Raw genomic sequence first — 20,382 nt, 5'->3', positions numbered from 1 at the left:
GTGCCACCACGCCAGGCTAATTTTTTATATCTTTAGTAGAGATGGGGTTTCACCATGTTGGCCAGGCTGGTCTCGAACTCCTGACCTCAGGTGATACACCACCTCAGCTTCCTAAAGTGCTGGGATTAGAGACTTGAGCCACCGAGGCCGGCCAACACCCAATCTTTAAAAAAATATTGGCCAGGCGCAGTGGCTCACGCCTATAATTCCAGCACTTTGGGAGGCCAAGGTGGGCAGATGATGAGGTCAGGAGATCGAGACCATCCTGGCTAACACCGTGAAACCCTGTCTCTACTAAAAATACAAAAAATTAGCCAGACATGGTGGCAGGCACCTGTAGTCCTAGCTAATCGGGAGGCTGAGGCAGGAGAATGGCGTGAACCTGGGAGGCAGAGCTTGCAGTGAGCTGAGATCACGCCACTGCACTCTAGCCTGGGCGACAGAGAGAGACTCTGTCTCAAAATAATAATAATAATAATAATAATAAAATGAATAAATAAATATTAGCTGGGCACAGTGGCTCACGCCTGTAATCCCAGCACTTCAGGAGCCAAGGCAGGCGGATCACGAGGTCAGGAGTACTAAAAACATAAAAATTATCCGGGCGTGGTGGTGCACGTTGGTAATTCCAGCTACTTTGGAGGTTAAAACAGGAGAATCACTGGAATTTGGGAGGCGGAGTTTACAGTGGGCCAAGGTGGCATCATTGCACTCCAACCTGGGCAACAGTCTCAATCAATCAATCAATCAATGATGGAGTGTTGTTCCGTCACCCAAGCTGGAGTGCAGTGGTGCAATCATGGGTCACTGTAACCTCAAACTTCTGCTTCAAGCAATCCTCCTGTCTTAGTCTCCCAGGTAATTAGGACTATAGGCATGTGCCACCATTCCCGAATAATTTTTTTTTTCTTTTTTTTTTTATTAATTTTTTTTGCATACAAAAACAATAAACATTTTCTAAAAATACATACAAACAAAAAGATGCGTATCAAACATATTAGGAAGGTTGCACATGGGAAGTCGGGGAATAGAAATGGGGGGTGGAAGTTAAAACAAATGAGAGAGGGACTTTATATGGATCAGTGATAATAACTCAATCCTCTATTTGACAAAGAAGAGGGAGAAGGAAGAGGAAGAAAAAGAAAGTGGGATAAAGGATCAGAAAGGGAGGAAAATAGAAAAAGTTAGAGTATGACTCCAGGGTAGACCTGTTTTGTTGTCACTGAGTTGGTTGGTTGGTTTGTCTGTTGTATTCTTCATGTTTCGCCAAGTTGGCCAGACTGGTCTTGAACTCCTAGCCCGAAGTGATCAACCCGCCTCGCCCCCCAGAGTGCCGGGACCACAGGCGTGAGCCACCACGTCCAGCCCCCACATTGCTTCTGGCCTCCGTGGTAGACCTCCCAGACGGAGCGGCCAGGCAGAGGAGCTCCTCACTTCTGCCCAGACACGGGGCGGCTGGGCAGAGGAGCTCCTCACTTCCCAGACGGGGCGGCCAGGCAGAGACGCTCCTCACTTCTTCCCAGACGATAGGTGGCCGGGCAGAGGCGCTCCTCACTTCCCAGACGATGGGTGGCTGGGCAGAGGCGCTCCTCACTTCTTCCCGGACCGGGCGGCCGGGCAGAGGCGCTCCTCACTTCCCAGACGGGGCAGCCGGGCAGAGGCGCTCCTCACTTCCCAGACGATGGGTGGCCGGGCAGAGGCGCTCCTCACTTCCCAGATGGGGCAGCCGGGCAGAGGCGCTCCTCACTTTCCAGACGATGGGTGGCCGGGCAGAGGCGCTCCTCACCTCCCAGACGATGGGTGGCCGGGCAGAGGCGCTCCTCACCTCCCAGACGATGGGTAGCCGGGCAGAGGCGCTCCTCACCTCCCAGACGGGGCGGCCGGGCATAGGCGCTCCTCACTTCTTCCCGACGGGGCGGCCGGGCAGAGGCGCTCCTCACTTCTTCCCGGACGGGGCGGCGGGGCAGAGTCGCTCCTCACTTCTTCCCGGACAGGGCGGCCGGGCAGAGGCGCTCCTCACTTCTTCCCGGGCGGGGCGGCCGGGCAGAGGCGCTCCTCACTTCTTCCCGGACGGGGCGGCCGGGCAGAGGCGCTGCTCACTTCCCAGACGATGGGTGGCCGGGCAGAGGCGCTCCTCACTTCCCAAACGGGGCGGCCGGGCAGAGGCGCTCCTCACTTCCCAGACGGTGGGTGGCCGGGCAGAGGCGCTCCTCACTTCCCAGACGATGGGTGGCTGGGCAGAGGCGCTCCTCACCTCCCAGATGGGGCGGCCGGGCAGAGGCGCTCCTCACTTCTTCCCGGATGGGGCGGCCGTATTTTTTTATTTTTTGAGACGGAGTGTCGCCCAGGCTGGAGTGCAATGGTGCAATCTTGGCTCACTGGAACCTCTGCCTCCTGGGTTCACGCCATTCTCCTGCCTCAGCCTCCCGAGTAGCTGGGACTACAGGCGCCCGCCACCATGCCCGGCTAATTTTTTTGTATTTTTAGTAAAGACGGGGTTTCACCGTGTTAGCCAGGATGTTCTCGATCTCCTGACCTCGTGATCCACCCGCCTCGGCCTCCCAAAGTGCTGGGGTTACAGGCGTGAGCCACCGCACCCAGCCAATTTGTTTATTTTTTGTAAATACAGGGTCTTGCTGTGCTTCCCAGGCTGGTTAACATGTTGTGAGCCACCATGCCTAGCGTTTAGAATTCTGAAGTAAGAAGAAACTGTGGCTGAGTGCAGTGGATCATGCCTATAATCCCAGCACTTTGGGAGGCCCAGGCGGGCAGATCACTTGAGGTCAAGAGTTCGAGACCAGCCTGGCCAATATGGTGAAACCCCATCTCTGCTAAAAATACAAAAATTAGCCGGGTGTGGTGGCACGCACCTGTAGTCCCAGCTACTCGAGAGGCTGAGGCAGAAGAATCGCTTGAACCTGGAGGCAGAGGTTGCAGTGAGCCAAGATCGTGCCACTGCACTCTAGCCTGAGCAATAGAGTGAGACTCTGTCAAAAAAAAAAAAAAAAGGAAAGAGAAAGAAAGAAAGAGAGAGCTGGGCGCGGTGGCTCACGCTTGTAATCCCAGCACTTTGGGAGGCCGAGGCGGGCGGATCACGAGGTCAGGAGATCGAGACCACGGTGAAACCTCGTCTCTACTAAAAATACAAAAAATTAGCCGGGCGTGGTGGCGGGCGCCTGTACTCCCAGCTACTTGGAGAGGCTGAGGCAGGAGAATGGCGTGAAGCCGGGAGGCGGAGCTTGCAGTGAGCCTAGATCGCGCCACTGCACTCCAACCTGGGCGACACAGCGAGACTCCGTCTCGAAAAAAAAAAAAAAAAGAGAGAGAGGGAAAGGAAAGGAGAGGGAGGGAGGGGGGAGGAGGAGGGGAGGAGGGAAGGAGGGAAGGAAGGAAGGAAGGAAGGAAGGAAGGAAGGAAGGAAGGAAGGAAGGAAAAAATTGTAAGAGGTTTTTCTTCACCTTTTCAGTAATCTGCCAAAGAAAGATTTTGTGTTTTATCAAAATAGTTTCCTGTACTTGATCTTGTATTTTATCAGGTCTTTCATTACTCAAGAAAATTGAGTCCTCTCTATTAAAAGAGTGGATGTTTTCCCTACAACTCGGTAACTTTCTGTCTTTGGCTTTAAAATCTTTTGTCTCTTTGTATAACTGAGTCTCATTCTGTTGCCCAGGCTGGAGTTCAGTGGTGCAATCTCAGCTCACTGCAACCTTCACCTCCTGGGTTCAAGTGATTCTTCTGCCTCAGCCTCCTGAGTAGCTGGGATTACAGGCTTGTGCCCCCATGCCTGGCTAATTTTTGTATTTTTCGTAGAGACAGGGTTTCACCGTGTTGGTCAGGCTGGTCTCGAACTCCTGACCTGAGGCAATCCTCCCACCTCGGCCTCCCAAAGTGCAGAGATTACAGGTGTGAGCCACTGCACCCGGCTCTTTGTGTAACTAAATATCGTTTCACAGTGACCTGTGGTGCTATTTATTTGAGTATTTTAAGCCTTTTGACATTTTTTACAACTTCCCAAAATCAACTTCTAAATTAAGTTCTTTTGACCTTGAAATAACTTTGGAATGTTCCAAGGGCCCCTACATTATCTCAAAAGAATTTTTTTCCCTCCTTAGGGAAGATATTAAAATAATTAAGCTTATTTGATATGTTAAATTTGCATAGGAAGTATTATCAAATGAAAAGTGATGTTTTACCTTCCTTAAGTTATACATTTTTGGGTATATTTAGTACTTGTGTTCAAGAAATTACATAAAGTTCCTAGAAATCTGATAGTCCTGATACCATAGTATTAGTCATAATTCTAGTTATTATCTTAAAATATTGTATGTCTTGAAATAACAAAATTTCCTTGTCAGTATCATTATAATGTGAATACCATTTTCTTTTCTCCTAAGCTATCTATTGCTTACAGCAATTTGGTAAGTTATAATTTTGTACAAAGAATGTAAACATTTCTGTTCTTCCTACTTGATCCCTGCAGAATTCAGAAAATATTAGTATTTTTATTTTCATGGCAATATAATTATTTGCATAAGTTCAGTAAGAATCTGCTCTCTTTGTACCAAGACACAATTGGAAACATTAGTCATGTTACCAAAGCTTTGACTGAAATGTCATATTTTCAGATATAATCACACAATTTTCAGGAACTAAGGTTGACTCCATGGAGCCGATATGGCCCCTTGAAGGAAAAAGCTGGCCTTGTATCTCGTACACAAGATTCCCTCACATGTTTCCCTTGCGATGTGTAAGGGACAGTCACTTCGCACAGGTCCAGGAACCTCAGGACATTTTGGGGATCGCAAGAATTTTATTTTTTTTATTTTTTTATTTTTTGAGACAGAATCTTGCTCTGTCGCCCAGGCTGGAGTGCAGTGGCACAGTCTCGGCTCACTGCAAGCTCCGCCTCCCGGGTTCACGCCATTCTCCTGCCTCAGCCTCTCCAAGTAGCTGGGACTACAGGTGCCCGCCACCACGCCCGGCTAATTTTTTGTATTTTTAGTAGAGATGGGGTTTCACCGTGGTCTCGATCTCCTGACCTCGTGATCCGCCCGCCTCGGCCTCCCAAAGTGCTGGGATTACAAGCATGAGCCACCACGCCCAGCCCGAGACTGGGTAATTTATAAAGAACAGAATTTATTCCTCACAGTTCTGGAGGCTGGGAAGTCCAAGAGCAAAGTGCCAATAGGTGTGATGTCTGGTAAGGGCTCAGTCTCTGCTTCCCAGATGGCTACCGGAATGCTGCATCCTCTGGAGGGCAGGAACACATGTGTCCTCACATGGCGTAAGAGATAGAAAGGGAGCTAGCTAGTTCCCCTGAGCCATTTTATAAGGGCTATCATCCATTCATTACAGCAGAACCCTAATGACCTCATCACCTCTTAAACGTCCCACTTTTTTTTTTTTTTTTTTTTTTGAGACGGAGTCTCCTTCTGTCACCCAGGCTGGAGTGCAGTGGTGTGATCTTGGCTCACTGTAACCTCCACCTCCCGGGTTCAAGCAATTCTCCTGCCTCAGCCTCCAGAGTAGCTGGGATTACAGGCACACGCCACCACACCAGCTAATTTTTGTATTTTTAGTAGAGATGGGGCTTCGCCATGTTGGCCAGTATGGTTCTTGAACTCCCGACCTCAGGTGATCCACCCGCCTTGGCCTCCCAAAGTGCTGGGACTACAGGTGTGAGCCACCATGTCTGGCCCAGAGTTTTATTATTACTCCAATCAGTCTCCCCGAGAATTCGGGAATTGGAGTTTTTAAGAATAATTTGCTGCGTGGTGCGGTGGCTCACTCCTGTAATCCTAGCACTTTGGGAGGCCGAGGCGGGCGGATTGCCTGAGTTCAGGAGTTCGAGAACAGCCTGGGCAACATGGTGAAACCACGTCTCTACTAAAATACAAAAAATTAGCTGGGCATGGCAGCGTGCGCCTGTAGTCCCAGCTACTCGGGAGGCTGAGGCAGGAGAATTGCTTGAACCCGGAGGGTAGAGGTTGTAGTGAGCTGACATCATGCCACTGCACTCCACCCTGGGCGACAGAGTGAGACTCTGTCTCAAAAAAAAAAAAAAAAAAAATTGCTGAGTAGGGGGCCAGTCACTTGGGAGTTCTGATTGATCAGGTCAGAGATGGGAGTCAAAGCTGTCCTCTTGTCACTGCTAAGTCAGTTCCTGGGTGGGGGCCACAAGACCAGATGAGCCATTTTATCGATCTGATTGGTGCCAGCTGATGCATGAAGTGCAGTGTCTGCAAAATATCTCAAGCACTGATCTTAGGTTTTGCAATAGTGATGTTATCCCTGGGAGCAATTTGGAGAGGTTTAGAATCTTGCAGCCTCCAGCAGTATGGCTCCTAAACCGTAATTTCTAATCTTGTGGCTAATTTGTTAGTCCTGCAAAGATAGTCTAGTCTCCAGGAAGGAAGGAGGCTTGTTTTGGGAAAGGGCTGTTGTTTTTGTTTCAAAGCTAAACTGTAAACTAAGTTCCTCCCAAAGTTAGTTCAACCTAGGCCCAGGAATGAACAATGACAGCCCGGGGGTTAGAAGCAAGATGAATCTCTTTCACTGTAATATTTTTCTCAGTTATGATTTTTTCAAAGGCAGTTTCAGTATTTTGTTTTAAATTTCAGATTCTACTTGATGATTATGGTATGCAATTAAAATCAGATGACTCCAAGGATTTTGGCCTCAGCAAGAATGGATTTGTTGTTTACTAAGAAAGAAAAGGCTTCTGGCCGGGCACGGCGGTTCACGCCTGTAATCCCAGGACTTTGGGAGGCCGAGGCAGGTGGATCACGAGGTCAGGAGTTTGAGATCAGCCTGACCAACATAGTGAAAACCCATCTCTACTAAAAATACAAAAAATTAGCTGGGTGTGCTGGTGGGCGCCTGTAATACCAACTACTTGGGAGGCTGAGGCAGGAGAATCGCTTGAACCTGAGAGGCAGAGGTTGCAGTGAGCCGAGATCGCACCACTGCACTCAGCTGGGTCAACAGTGCAAGACTCTGTCTCAAAAAAAAAAAAAGAAAAAAAGAAAGGAAAAAGAAAAAAAGAAAGGAAAAAGAAAAAAAAGGCTTCCAGTAGAACTCTGTTGGGGGAGAATATAGGAGTTGAATTAAATTTGAGACATCTAATAGCCTTCTAGATGCTAACCTGAGTAGGCAGTTAGATATTAGAGCATAGAACTTATGGGAGGGGTTCAGGCTTCAGATAAGAAATTGGGAGTGGAAATATACGGATGCTGCCCGGACGCAGTGGCTCACACCTGTAATCCCTGCACTTTGGGAGGCCGAAGCGGGCAGATCACCTGAGGTCTGGAGTTCGAGACCAGCCTGGTCAACATGGTGAAACCCCATCTGTACTAAAAATACAAAAATTAGCGAGGCATAGTGGTGCATGCCTGTAATCCCAGCTACTTGGGAGGCTGAGGTGGGAGAATCACTTGAACCTGGGAGGCAGAGGCTGCAGTGAGCCGAGATCGCGCCACTGCACTCCAGCTTGGGCGACAAGAGCGAAACTCCATCTCAAACCAAACAAACAATAAAAAAAAAAAAAAAGAATGGATGCCACTTAAAGTGATGAGCGTAATTGTGTGATCACCAAGTGAATGTAGAGAAAGATAAAAAGATATCTGTAAGATCGGCCGAGAGAAAGGAAAAATAGACCCAAAGTCAGGTGAGCAAGTTTTTATTAACCTGTCGGCTGCCCCCTTAATAGTCAAGGGAAGCAGCACCAAGCTTACAGAATGAGGGGTTTATATTGGGGAGGGGAGTTTGAGGGAGTTTTTTGGTATGGCCACATCCCAGGGTTGTTTGCTGGTTAATTTTGCCACATATCACCTTATGACATTTATTACAGGTGTGTGTAGTAAAGTTTGTTTATGCTTCCCACAACCTCCCCCTGTGCGGTCTGGTTGGTTTGTAATTGGGGTTTACTTATCGCAGCAAGGTCTGATAAGTGAAGTCTGTTGGCTTCACCACAGCGACTATATAAGGGCTTAGAAATGTAAAGAGGCTTGGGGAAGGGTGGGCGGCATGGAGAAGAATTGCAGAGCATTGGGGGAGGGGTGGGCAGCACAAAGAAGCTTTCTTGGGGCAGTTTCTCCCTAACATTCCAGCCTTTTAATAGGTAATAGAAGAGGGGCACCGTTGTCATCTGGCTGCTTCTTACTGGGAAAGGGCGACAGTTGTGGGGGAAGGCTGGACGGTAGGGAGTGCCGTTCTTGGAGCCGTTGGTATTCCTGGAGCAGCATCATATCTTGTATTGTCCCATGGGTGAAGGTGCTGATAGGGTCCTGTAAAAACTGGGTGAGAAGGCATAGGAGACAAGGGCTGAATGCTAGGAAAAGATGAATAGTTATGGCCAGGCCTAGGAGGGGCATTAGCCATGGAAACCAGCTACTAAAGGACTGGGAGGGCCACGCTGGCCATCGCAGGATGTTTTCTTTAATTTTTTGTGCTCGGTCCTTTAGTATTTTTACAGCATCTGGTACTAAGCCAGATTGGTTAAAATAAAAGCAACACTGTTCATCTAGAAAAAGGCAGAGTCCTCCTTTTTCGGCTGTGAGTAGGTGTAAGCCTCTGCGGTTTTGAAGAACCACCACCTCTGAAGAATCTATTTGTGATTGGAGAGTTGTAATGGATTTGGCTATCTCTTCCAAGCTATCTGTGAGATCTTTGGAGAGGGATTGGTAATAGGAAATGAAGGTGGTTAATCCCGTAATCCCACTTCCAACTCCTGTAATTATTCCGAGGGCTACTAATAGAGGTATGAATTGTATAGCACGGCGGTGTCGGATGGGGTATTGGTAGGGGTGTCGGATGGGGTATTGGTAGGGGTTGGTTTCCTGGGGCAACATTGATTTTTGGACTGAGGAAAACCAGGGTGCAGGTGCCCGTCCAGTTAGAAGGGAGGCAAATATAAGTTGAAGTACCACCTAGGAAAAGTATACCTTAGCTTGGTAGACAGAACTGCTTGTGTGTGCTAAAAAGATGTATTATTTTGTTATTCTCGTGCATCCATACTCCTAGGGTCCTGGCTAGGGCTGCTGCTATAAGTGGTTGTAAAGGGGTGTTTGATTTAGGCCGGGAGGCTTTTGGGTTCTTTTTTCCTAGTGTAAGAGGAAGTATTTTGTGTCCACTAAGATCCATGTGGGAGTGTTTTTTTTTTTTTTTTTTTTTTTTTTTTGAGACAGAGTCTCGCTCTGTCGCCCGGGCTGGAGTGCAGTGGCGCAATCTCGGCTCACTGCAAGCTCCGCCTCCCGGGTTCACGCCATTCTCCTGCCTCAGCCTCCGAGTAGCTGGGACTACAGGCGCCCGCCACCGCGCCCGGCTAATTTTTTGTATTTTTTAGTAGAGACGGGGTTTCACCGTGGTCTCGATCTCCTGACCTCGTGATCCGCCCGCCTCGGCCTCCCAAAGTGCTGGGATTACAAGCGTGAGCCACCGCGCCCGGCCTATGTGGGAGTGTTGTTGAATGTTGGGATAAGCAGGCAGTCGCAGGGATGGTGCATGGAGAGGGCAGCCAAGGGAAGAGGGATAAACAGGGGAAGTGTCGGCCGTTACAGTACTCTGAATTTTTATTAAGGAGGTGGGAGGTGTCAAGGGCGGGGGGGCGGGGGGAGGCTAGAGAAACGAAGCCTGTCTTTATTGTTGGTGGCTTTGAGAGTAGTATGTTCAGTGGAAGGTTTGAGTTGTAGGGTATAGTTGCACAGTTTGGAATTCAGGTTGCCGAGGGGAATGCCAGAGGGTAGAAGTCGTTGGACGCACAGTGGTGCTGGATAGGATAAGATTGTGTGGGTTGTTATGGCTCCTAATATGGGTTTATCATGGCTGCAGTAGGGGGATACGTTGGGTAAGTAGGGATGTAAGGTTGTAACAGCTAGAACTCGCTAGCTAACTGGGGGGAGATTTCTGTTAATGCCAGCATGTTGAGTTCGAGGCGGCTGTTAATGAGGATTTCTGGATGGTAGGTTACTTGGGTGGAAGTCCAGTTATAGGCTGAGGCAGGGATTGCATTGTATGTTGTGGAGAGGAGGGATACACAGAGCCAGCAGTCTCTTGCCAGGGAGGAATTGGAGTTTTTTAGTAAGAAGTGTGTGAGATTAAGTGTTCTGTATAGGTGTTCAGGGGTTATAGGTATTGGTTGGGCTGAAAGAAGGGCTGGGGTATTGATTCTGAGATGGGTTAGAAAGGCAGAGAGTGAGCAGAAAAGTAAATAGTTCGGTTTCACCAGAGTGAAGCCATAGAGAGCCTTGGAAGAAAAGGTCGGTTATCGGCCGGGCGCAGTGGCTCATGCTTTTAATCCCAGCACTTTGGGAGGCCGAGGCGGGCGGATCATGAGGTCAGGAGATTGAGACCACGGTGAAACCCCGTCTCTACTAAAAATACAAAAAAATTAGCCGGGCGTGGTGGCGGGCGCCTGTAGTCCCAGCTACTCGGAGAGGCTGAGGCAGGAGAATGGCGTGAACCCGGGAGGCGGAGCTTGCAGTGAGCCGAGATTGCGCCACTGCACTCCAGCCTAGGCGACAGAGCGAGACTCCGTCTCAAAAAAAAAAAAAAAAAAAAAAAAGGAAAAGGTCGGTTATCCACTCAAAAAAGGCTTCCAGGATGTTGTTCCATGGGCAGAACCAGGAAATATCTTGTGAGAGGGAGTGAGGAAGAGAGTGAAGCAGCAGGATAGAAAAAAGCAGGGCATCTAGGGAGGATGTGGGAATGTTTGTTTGTTAATGATTGTGATTCCTGCTATAAGCATAACGATTAGGCAGAAGGCTAAAGTGAGGGAGAGTTTTTGGCTGGTATTCCAATCGAAAGGAATTACACTATACAGGGTAAGTACTATAATGCCTGCAATTAAGGTATAATAGAGTGTTTCCATTAAAGGAGGCTAGTTGTAATAGTAGTTTAAACCTGTTTGCGATGGATGGATTTACTGATATGAAGTTTCTTCTGGGATGGATGTGAGGCAGACTCAGTTTGGCCTGAGGAATGTGCTAGAATACCGATTAGAAGTTGGTGAAGTGCAGGTCGGTAGATCAGAGGTGGGAGCTCTCTTTAACCTGGAAAGGTGATACCAGGAGGTATGTCCTGAGAGTTTGGCTGCAGTAGGGGTTGTAAGGATGACCTGGAAAGGGCCTTCCCCTTTTGGTTAAAGGCTGGTTGGGTTAAGGGCTTTTAGGAAAACAAGTTCTCCTGGTAGGAGGGTCTGGTCAGTGGGGACTTTATGCAGTTTTAGGAGGGCCTGGTCTGCCTGTTTGCGGAGGAGATGGCAGATGAGGGAGAGTGTTGGGAGGTATTCTCCTAATTGAAAATCAGAAGGAGGCCTGTTTTGTAAGAGGAAAGGGCATCCATACATTAATTCAAATGGGCTGAGGAAGGAGGGTGCCTTTGGGCTGGCTCTGATGCAGGCTAGAGCTATGGGTAGGAGGGAAGTCCAGGGCCTCTGGACTTCTAGAGTGAGTTTGGTCAACTGAGTTTTTTTTTTTTTTTTTTTGAGATGGAGTCTTGCTGTCGCCCTGGCTGGAGTGCAATGGCGCGATCTCGGCTCACTGCAAGCTCCGCCTCCCGGGTTCACGCCATTCTCCTGCCTCAGCCTCCCGAGTAGCTGGGACTACAGGTGCCCGTCACTGCGCCCAGCTAATTTTTTATATTTTTAGTAGAGACAGGGTTTCACAGTGGTCTCGATCTCCTGACTTCGTGATCCACCCGCCTCAGCCTCCCAAAGTGCTGGGATTACAGGCGTGAGCCACTGGGCCCAGCCTCAACTGAGTTTTAAGGATTCCGTTTGCCCTTTCAACTTTTCTTAATGATTGGAGTCAATATGGGATATGGAGGCACCAGTGGACGCCAAGGGGCTGGGAGACCTGTTGGGTGATTTGGGAAATGAAGGCAGGGCCATTGTCTGATTGAATGGAGCAAGGGAGACCAAACCTAGGGATGATTTCTGTGATAAGGATCTGGGAGACTACTGCAGCTTTCTCTGAAGAGGTAGGAAATGCCTCCACCCACCCAGAGAAGGTGTCTACAAGAGTGAGAAGGAATCTTGTGTTTTTGACAGGAGGCATGTGGGTGAAGTCTATTTGCCAGTGTTCCCCTGGGAGTGTTCCTCTTAGCTGGTGTGCAGGAATAGATGGGGAATGGAGGGCTCTTTGAGAGAAGGTGACAGAGCATACACAACAATTTGAAGTTATGTTTTTTAGTGAGGTGAATAGGTGAGGGAAGAAGAAATATGGGTGGAGGAAGAGATACAGGGGACATGCACCAATATGGAAGGATTGGTGGAGGGATGTCAGGATTTTGTCGGTTTGTCCCTGGGGAAGGACTAGCTTCTGGTCCTTAACTATGCAGTCCCCCTGGAGGAAGGTTCCTTGTTGCAGTAATAAGGCCTTCTCAGTAGGGGAGTAGTGAGGTTGGATTGCAGGGGTAATGAGGAGGAGGGAGGCAGGAGCGGAAGAAAGGGAGGCTTCTTTTGCTGCCTCATCAGCCTTTCTGTTCCCTCTTGAGATTTTATCTGTTCCCATTTGATGTCCCTGACAGTGTACAACTCCTGCCTCAGTTGGGAGATGTGTGGCCTGAAGGAGTTGGTAAATAAGGGGGCTGTTAGTGATAGGGGTCCCTTTGGCAGTGAGGAATCCCCTCTCTTGCCAGATGGTGGCGTGGGAATGAAGAATGTGATATGCGTATTTGGAGTCTGTGTAAATGTTGACTCGTCTGCCTTTGGAAACGGTTAGGGCTCTGGTGAGAGCTATGAGTTCAGCTTTTTCAGAGGAGTTCCATGGAGGTAGGCGCTTAGCTTCAGTTACTTGGTCAAGGGAAACAACTGCATACCCAGCAATTTTGGGGGAGCCAGTGGGCCAGGAAGAGGAGCCATCTATAAATAGCTGGTCATCGGGGTTGGTGAGAGGCTCGGAGGAAATGTTGGGAAAGTATGGCTGCAGGTGATCTAAGATGTCAGTGCAAGAATGAGTAGGAGGGGAAGAAGATACAGGGAGTAAGGATGCTGGGTGAGGTGAGCATTTTTGGCAAGACTGAATTTGGGATTTTTGATAAAGAGTATCGGGGGAACCAGCCCCCAATATTTCAATGTAGGTTCTTTCTATTTTCCCTAAGTGTCAGCCAGTCTGAGAAATAAAGTGAAAGAGTACAAAGAGAGAAATTTTACAGTGGGCCTCTGGGGGTATCATCACATATTGGTAGGACACAGTGATGGCAACTCCAAGCCACAAAACCAGCAAGTTTTTATTAGGGATTTTAAAAGGGGAGGGGGTGTATGAACAGGGAGTAAGTCACAAAGATCACATGCTTCAAAGGGCAGTAAAGGTCACAAGGCAAGGCAAAATTAGAATTACTGATGAGGGCCTATGTCCTGCTGTGCACACATTGTCTTGATAAACATCTTAACAGGAAACAGGGTTCGAGAACAGACAACCAGTCTGACTAGAATTTACCAGGCTGGAATTTCCCAATCCTAGTAAGCCTGAGGGTACTGCAGGAGACCAGGGTGTATTTCAGTCCTTATCTCAACCACATAAGACAGACACTCCCAGAGCAGCCATCTATAGACCTACCCCCGAGAATGCATTCCTTCCCCAGGATCTCAATTATTAATATTTCTTGCTGGGAAAAGAATTCAGCAATATTTCTCCTACTCACATGTCCGTCTAGAGGCTCTCTGCAAGAAGAAAAATATGGCTCTGTTCTGCCTGACCCCACAGGCAGTCAGACCTTATGGTTATCTTTCCTTGTTCCCTGAAAATCGCTGTTATTCTGTCATTTTTCAGGGTGCACTGATTTCATATTGTTCAAACACACATATTTTACAATCAATTTGTACAATAGTGGTCCTGAGGTGACATACACTCTCAGCTTAGGAAGATAACAGGAATAAGAGATTAAAGTAAAGACAGGCATAAGAAATTATAAGAGTATTGATTGGGGAAGTGATAAATGTCCATGAAATCTTCACAATTTATGTTTAGAGACTGCAGTAAAGATAGGCATAAGAAATTATAAAAGTATTAATTTTGGGAACTGATACATGTCCAAGAAATCTTCACAATTTATGTTCAGAGACTGCAGTAAAGACAGGCATAAGAAATTATAAAAGTATTAATTTGGGGAACTGATAAATGTCCACGAAATCTTCACAATTTATGTTCTTCTGCCTCAGCTCCAGCCGGTCCCTCCATTCAGGGTCCCTGACTTCCCGTAACAAAAGAGGGCATGAAGTAATTGAATCTGGGAAGGAGGAAGGGAGCCTAATGCTTGGGAGGAGAGGAGATGCTGTAGATTATGAGGACTGTAGATGGTGGTATTTTGACTACATGTTAGTTTCCTGCTTTCTAGAGCTAAAGCAGCTGATGCTGCTAGCGCTCTAAGACAGGTTGGCCATCCTCTGACTGTGTTGTCTAATTGTTTAGAGAGGTAGGCTACAGGGGCCAAGGAAGGAGGGTCTCCTTTCTGTTGCCCTAAGACACCAAGGGCTATTCCTCAGCTTTCAGCAGTATAGAGAGTGAAAGGTTGGAAGAGATCAGGTAAGGACAGAGCTGGTGCAGTGACAAGAGCGGTTTGAAGTTTGCGGAAGCTGGGGAGTATGTTATGTGAGGGATTTAGGGGCTCATTGAGGGGGCCTTTGGCTGCTTCATAGAGGGGGTGAGCTAGGAGGGCAAAGTTGGGAATCCATATTCTAAAAAAACTTGCTAGTCCTAGGAAGGAAAGGACTTTCCTTTTGGTGGGGGAGGGGGGCAGATTATCTATTAGTGCCTCTTGGGCGGGGTCATAGCCTGGTCCCCAGGGGAAAGTTGAACTCTTAGGTAAGTTCCTATGGAGCTGGAAAGTTGAGCTTTGGAGGGGGAGACTCTATACCTTTTGGTGGCAAGAAAGTTTAAGAGAGAGACTGTGTGGGTCTGAGAGTCTTCTAGAGAGGGGCTGCAAAGGAGAAGTTTGTCCACGTATTGAAGAAGACAGCTGGGGGAAAGGTTTAAGGAGGTGAGATTTCAAGCTAAAACTTGTCTAAAGAAATGAGGGATATCTCTGAAGCCTTGAGGGAGGACAGTCCAGGTGAGTTGTTGTGAGTGGAGGGTGTCAGGGTCACTCCAGGTGAACGCAAAGAGGTTTTGGGAGTCAGGGTGAAGGGGAATAGTTAAAAAGGTATCTTTCAGGTCAATAGCAGTGTAGTGAGTGGTGTTGGAGGGAATGAGAGAGAGAAGTGTATAGGGGTTAGGGACTATGGGATGAATAGGAAGGATGGCCTGATTGATGGCTTGGAGGTCTTAGATGAGTCGGTATGAGCCATCTGATATTTATTTTATTTTTTTTTTTTGGACGGAGTCTCGCTCTGTCACCCAGGCTGGAGTGCAGTGGCGCAATCTCGGCTCACTGCAAGCTCCGCCTCCCAGGTTCACGCCATCCTCCTGCCTCAGCCTCTCCGAGTAGCTGGGACTACAGGCGCCCGCCACCATGCCCGGCTAATTTTTTTGTATTTTTAGTAGAGACAGGGTTTCACTGTGGTCTCGATCTCCTGACCTCGTGATCTGCCCGCCTCGGCCTCCCAAAGTGCTGGGATTACAAGCGTGAGCCACCGCGCCCGGCTGAGCCATCTGATATTTTAACCAACAGGATGGGGGTGTTATATGGAAAATGTGTTGGCCTAAGAAGACCGCGTGAGCAGAGCTTGTGACTGGCTGTGAGCCTTTTTGGTGGGTTAGGGAGAGGGGGTATTGGGGGACATTGAGAAATTTAGAGGGGTCTTTTAACTGGATTTTGATGGGGTCACGGTGAGCAGCTAAGGAAGGGGTGGTGGTGTCCCATACTATTGGATTTACAAGAGAGGTGGGAAGTGGGTACTGGGAAGGGGGCTCAGGGGCCAGAAATAGCGCAAAGGGGTAGGAGGGACTCTGGTTGAGGAAGGCAGTAAAAGGTGATAGAATCTTTGAATTTGGCTAAAAGGTCTTGGCCTAGGATGGGGGATAGGGCAACGAGGCATGATAAGGAAAGAGTGTGAGAAAACAGTATCAAACCGAGAGCAAGTAAGGGGTCTGGTGGCACGTGGACTGACGTGAGATGAGTCCGTCAAGCCCCACAACTGAGACCTAGGAGGGATGAGTGGGTGCTGAAAATTCAAGCAAAGCCCAGTAGTTGGCCCCGCTATCGATTGAAAAAGAGATCGGCTTACCTGCTACCAGTAGAGTTACACTGGGCTCCATGCAGTGATGGCAGTGGGGGCCAGGGGCCCTGGGCCTCGTCAGTCTTCAGTGGCTAAGCCGAGGAGCTGTGGGAGTGCAAGCAATTCTTCACTTTTTGTCTTGTTGAAGGGGTGGTGGCTCTGAGGAGCAGCCTTGTCTGTCCGTTTGCTGAGAGGACAGAGGGACTTCCAGTGGCCTGTCTGCTGGCAGACTGGGCAAGGGCTCTTTGGCACTCAAGGGTTAGGACACGCCCATGCCTAGTGGCCTTCTTTGCCACACTTAAAACAAGGCCCAGGAAGGTTGCTGCTATCAGATCTTTGTGCCCTTGGGTAATATGGCTGGGCTGATGGATAGCCGCTGCTGGAAGTTGGTATTTAGCACGATCTCTTTGGGCTTTATCTAATTTATTTTGCTCATCCCTGCTATTAAAGACTTTGAAAGCCAGGTTAAGGAGGTCTTGTTGTGGGGTTTGAGGGCCATCTTCAGCCTTTTTAAATATGCGCCGGATGTCGGGGGCAGATTGGGAAATAAAATGAGTGTTAAGAACAATAGTTCCTTCCTGGGAGGCAGGATTGACATGGGTATATTTTTGGAGAGCCTCTGTAAGGCGACAAAGGAACTGGGCAGGGTTTTCATTGGCCTTTTGGGAGGTTTCTTTTGAGTTTTTCGAAATGTACAGCCTTATGGGCAGTTTTGTTAAGGCCTGCAATGAGGCAAGTAATCGTATGATTACGGGAGGCCCGGCTGGGGTCTGTGGGTTAATATTCCCAGGTAGGCTCTTCCCAGGGGGACTGCAGCGGCCCCTACTGGCCTAGTAAAATCTTGCCAATGGAAGTCATCCGCATGGACCTGGGCTGCAAGTCACATTCTTTCCTTTTCCGGAAGGAGGATAGAAGACAGAATAATATAGAGATCATGCCAAGTAAGTTCATAAGACTGGGTGAGATATTTAAATTCTTTGATATAAGTGTCGGGATCGGAGGACAAGGACCCCAGACGTTCCTCAGTTTGGGAGAAATCGGAGAGGGAAAAGGGGACGTGGACACGGACGATCCCTTCGGCCCCTGCCACTTCCCGGAGAGGAAGCAAGGGAGCGGGCTGCTGGGCACGTTGGGCTCGAGGACGAGTAAAGGGTGGAGACGGGGAGGACTCAGAGTCGGAGGCGGGATGGTTGGAGAGAGGGAGGTAGAGCCGGAGTGGAGGCATACGGTGGGGGGTCATGCTGTTCTGGTGGAGGATTAGGATGTTGTCGAGGAGGGGAAAAATCAGCGGGATCAAAGGAGGCGAAGTCATCGGCTGGGGCTATTGAGGTGAGGGGAGCAGGAGGCGAGTGGAATTTGGAGCGGGCGAGGATAATTTGAAAAGTAGAGCAAGACTGGCAGAGGGAAGGATGACTACAGAGAGTAAAGAAAGCCAGAACATAAGGAATCTCAGACCACTTCCCATTGCGGTGGCAAAAGTTGTCTAAGTCTCTGAGCACGTCGGAATCGAAAGTGCCATTTTCGGACCATTGGGAGTCATGGTCTAATTTGTATTGAGGCCACGCGGTATTACAGTAAAAGATAAGCCTTTTTAGGGCGGATTTCTGAACGGAGGCCAAGAGTATTGAGATTGCATAGGAGGCACCCAAAGCAGGTAGTTTTAGAAGGAGCAGACTGAAAAGCTGAAATGAAGTATGGGGGAAGTAGGGGGGCGCGTAGAGGAAGAAGAGACTGCCTGTGACAAGGACGTGGAAGAGGGTGTCCCCTTTCCCGCGGAACTTGTCTGGAATAGAGAAGGTAACCGCCGTGTCAGGCGTCCCTGAAACAGAGGAACCAGAGGCCTGGAGGCCAGAGGAAGTCCTTGACCCAGCGCTGGGTCTTTTGGAAACTGAGAGACAGGCGGTCAAGGGTTTCAGGGAACAGCAACAGTCTCTTTTTACTCACCCTGGCGGAGGCTTTGATGGTGGATGAAGTCGTCAGCAAAGGGAGAGTCTAGGAGATTCTCTGGGTCTTCGGCAGGTTCAGGGGAGGGGAGAGATTGGCCAAGAGATAGGTGATAGGGGAGGGAGGGAGAGAGGGAGAGAGGGAGAGAGAGTGAGAGAGAGAGAGAGAGACAGAGAGCGAGAGCCGGCCAGAGTCTATCCCCTTCCTGGGTTTTGGCACCAGAATGTAAGGTCAGCCAAGAGAAAGGAAAAATAGAACCAAAGTCAGGTGAGCAAGTTTTTATTAACCTGCCGGCTGCCCCCTTAACAGTCAAGGGAAGCAGCACCAAGCTTACAGAATGAGGGGTTTATACTGGGGAGCGGAGCTTGAGGGAGTTCTTTGGTATGGCGGCATCCTGGGGTTGTTTGCTGGTTAATTTTGCCACATATCACCTTGTGACGTTTATTACAGGAGGGTGTAGGTAAAGTTTGTTTATGCTTCCCACAACCTTCCCCTGTGTGGTCTGAATGGTTTGTAATTGGGGTTTGCTTATCGCAGCAAGTTCTGATAAGTGAAAGTCGGCTGGCTTCACCACGGCCCTTGATAAGGGCTTAGAAAAATGTAAAGAGACTTAGGGAAGGGTGGGTGGCACAGAGAAGAGTTGCACAGCATTAGGGGGAGGGGTGGGCAGCACCAAAGAAGCTTTCTTGGGGCAATTTGTCCCTAACAATATCCAAGGACTGAGAACTGAGGAGAGCAAAGATCACCTGGTGGCTATCAAGCAGACCATCCAGAGGCAACACTCCTTATCTGAGGAATTCATAAGTAATTAGACTTCCCTTTTTTCTTTTTGAGATGGAGACTTGCTCTGTTGCCAGGCTGGAGTGCAGTGGCACAATATTGGCTCACTGCAACCTCTGCCTCCCGGGTTCAAGTGATTCTCCTGCCTCAGCCTCCCGAGTAGCTGGGATTACAGGCGTGTTCCACCATACCCAGCTAATTTTTTTTTTTTGTATTTTTAGCAGAGATGGGGTTTCACCATGTTAGCCAGGATGGTCTTGATCTCCTGACCTCGTGATCTGCCTGCCTTGGCCTCCCAAAGTGCTGTGATTACAGGCATGAAGCACTGCGCCCAGCCCAGACTTCCCTATTATCTAAAGCCAGCATCTAGTACCAAGCTTCTTTACAAAAAACTTATAAGTAACTATGTAGCAGGACAAGCCACAAACAAAACTCCTCAGACACTGGGTTAAAGAAGGAAGGAGCTTTATACGGTCAGGAGCATTGGCAGATTCATGTCTCAAAAACCAAGATACCTGAGTGAGCAATTTCTGTCCCTTTTAAGGGCTTACAACTCTAAGGGGGTCCACGTGAGAGGGTTGTGATCAATTGAGCAAGCAGGGCGCTTGCATGCACCAGTAATCAGAATGGAACAGAACAGGACAGGGATTTTCACAATGCTTTTCCATACAATGTTTGGAATCTATAGATAACATAACTGGTTAGGTCAGGGGTTGATCTTTAACTACCAGGCCCAGGGCATGGCGCTGGGCTGTTTGCTTGTGGATTTCATTTCTCCTTTTAGTTTTTACGTCTTCTTTCTTTGGAGGCAGAAATTGGGCATAAGACAATACGAAGGGTGGTCTCCTCCCTTAACTAGAATTTCTATACGTCTCTGGAATGTATGCATGTTGAAACTCATTGTGCAATCCTTGCTGACATCATGGCACCAAACTGTCTACAGATGTAATCACTTATCATGACATGTGTGGCTAAGATGGTCCAAATTATCCTTAGCCTCCCACTTTAAGGTCCGTAAATACTCCTAAGTAAAATCCACTGTGCAGCTCTGTCCTCTCTTGCTGAAGCGCCCTGTTGCAGTCTGCTGCAATGTGTTATCTAGTATAACTTTCCTTTTCAAACCTATACTGTTGTTGGTAAATTCTTTTACCACCTGCAAGCCAGCCACTCTCTGCTGCTGGGGCTCTGATAAGGCCACTAAGAACTAGTCCTCAATGGCCTGGCGCAGTGGCTCATGCCTGTAATCCCAGCACTTTGGGAGGCTGAGGTGGGCAGATCACGAGGTCAGGAGATCGAGACCATCCTGGCTAACATGGTGAAACCCTGTCTCTACTAAAAATACAAAAAAATTAGCTGGGTATGGTGGCGGGCACCTGTAGTCCCAGCTACTTGGGAGGCTGAGGCAGGAGAATAGCATGAACCCGGGAGGCAGAGCTTGCAGTGAGTGGGGATCACGTCACTGCACTCCAGCCTGGGCAACAGAGGGAGACTTTGCCTCAAAAAAA

At 48.7% G+C, this 20,382-nt stretch overlaps 1 protein-coding gene and 1 long non-coding RNA gene across 3 annotated transcripts in view; one reads left to right on the top strand and one right to left on the bottom strand.

The window, feature by feature from the left end:
* Positions 1 to 7,671: 7,671 nt before the first annotated feature.
* On the bottom strand, positions 7,672 to 18,419 carry LOC129486490 (uncharacterized). Its single transcript, XR_008659005.2, has 3 exons — positions 18,098 to 18,419; positions 16,163 to 16,258; positions 7,672 to 8,294 (listed from the first exon to the last, which is right to left on the bottom strand). It is a non-coding gene; the product is annotated as an uncharacterized lncRNA (long non-coding RNA).
* UBE2V2 (ubiquitin conjugating enzyme E2 V2) overlaps positions 16,967 to 20,382 on the top strand; it is a 72,266-nt gene continuing 68,850 nt past the window's right edge. Inside the window, exon 1 of one of the 2 annotated variants that reach the window (XM_055286475.2) lies at positions 16,967 to 17,094. In XM_055286475.2, the coding sequence (XP_055142450.2) occupies positions 17,001 to 17,094 (94 nt within the window). In that variant the 5' untranslated portion in view covers positions 16,967 to 17,000. The remainder of the gene's footprint in view (positions 17,095 to 20,382) is intronic. The other variant, XM_063643320.1, reaches the window with a different exon arrangement.

Source organism: Symphalangus syndactylus, chromosome 7, assembly GCF_028878055.3.
Source record: "Symphalangus syndactylus isolate Jambi chromosome 7, NHGRI_mSymSyn1-v2.1_pri, whole genome shotgun sequence".
Lineage (NCBI taxonomy): Eukaryota > Metazoa > Chordata > Mammalia > Primates > Hylobatidae > Symphalangus > Symphalangus syndactylus.
The sequence above is the reverse complement of the archived record's forward strand: the minus strand, read 5'-3'. Positions and strand labels throughout refer to the sequence as shown.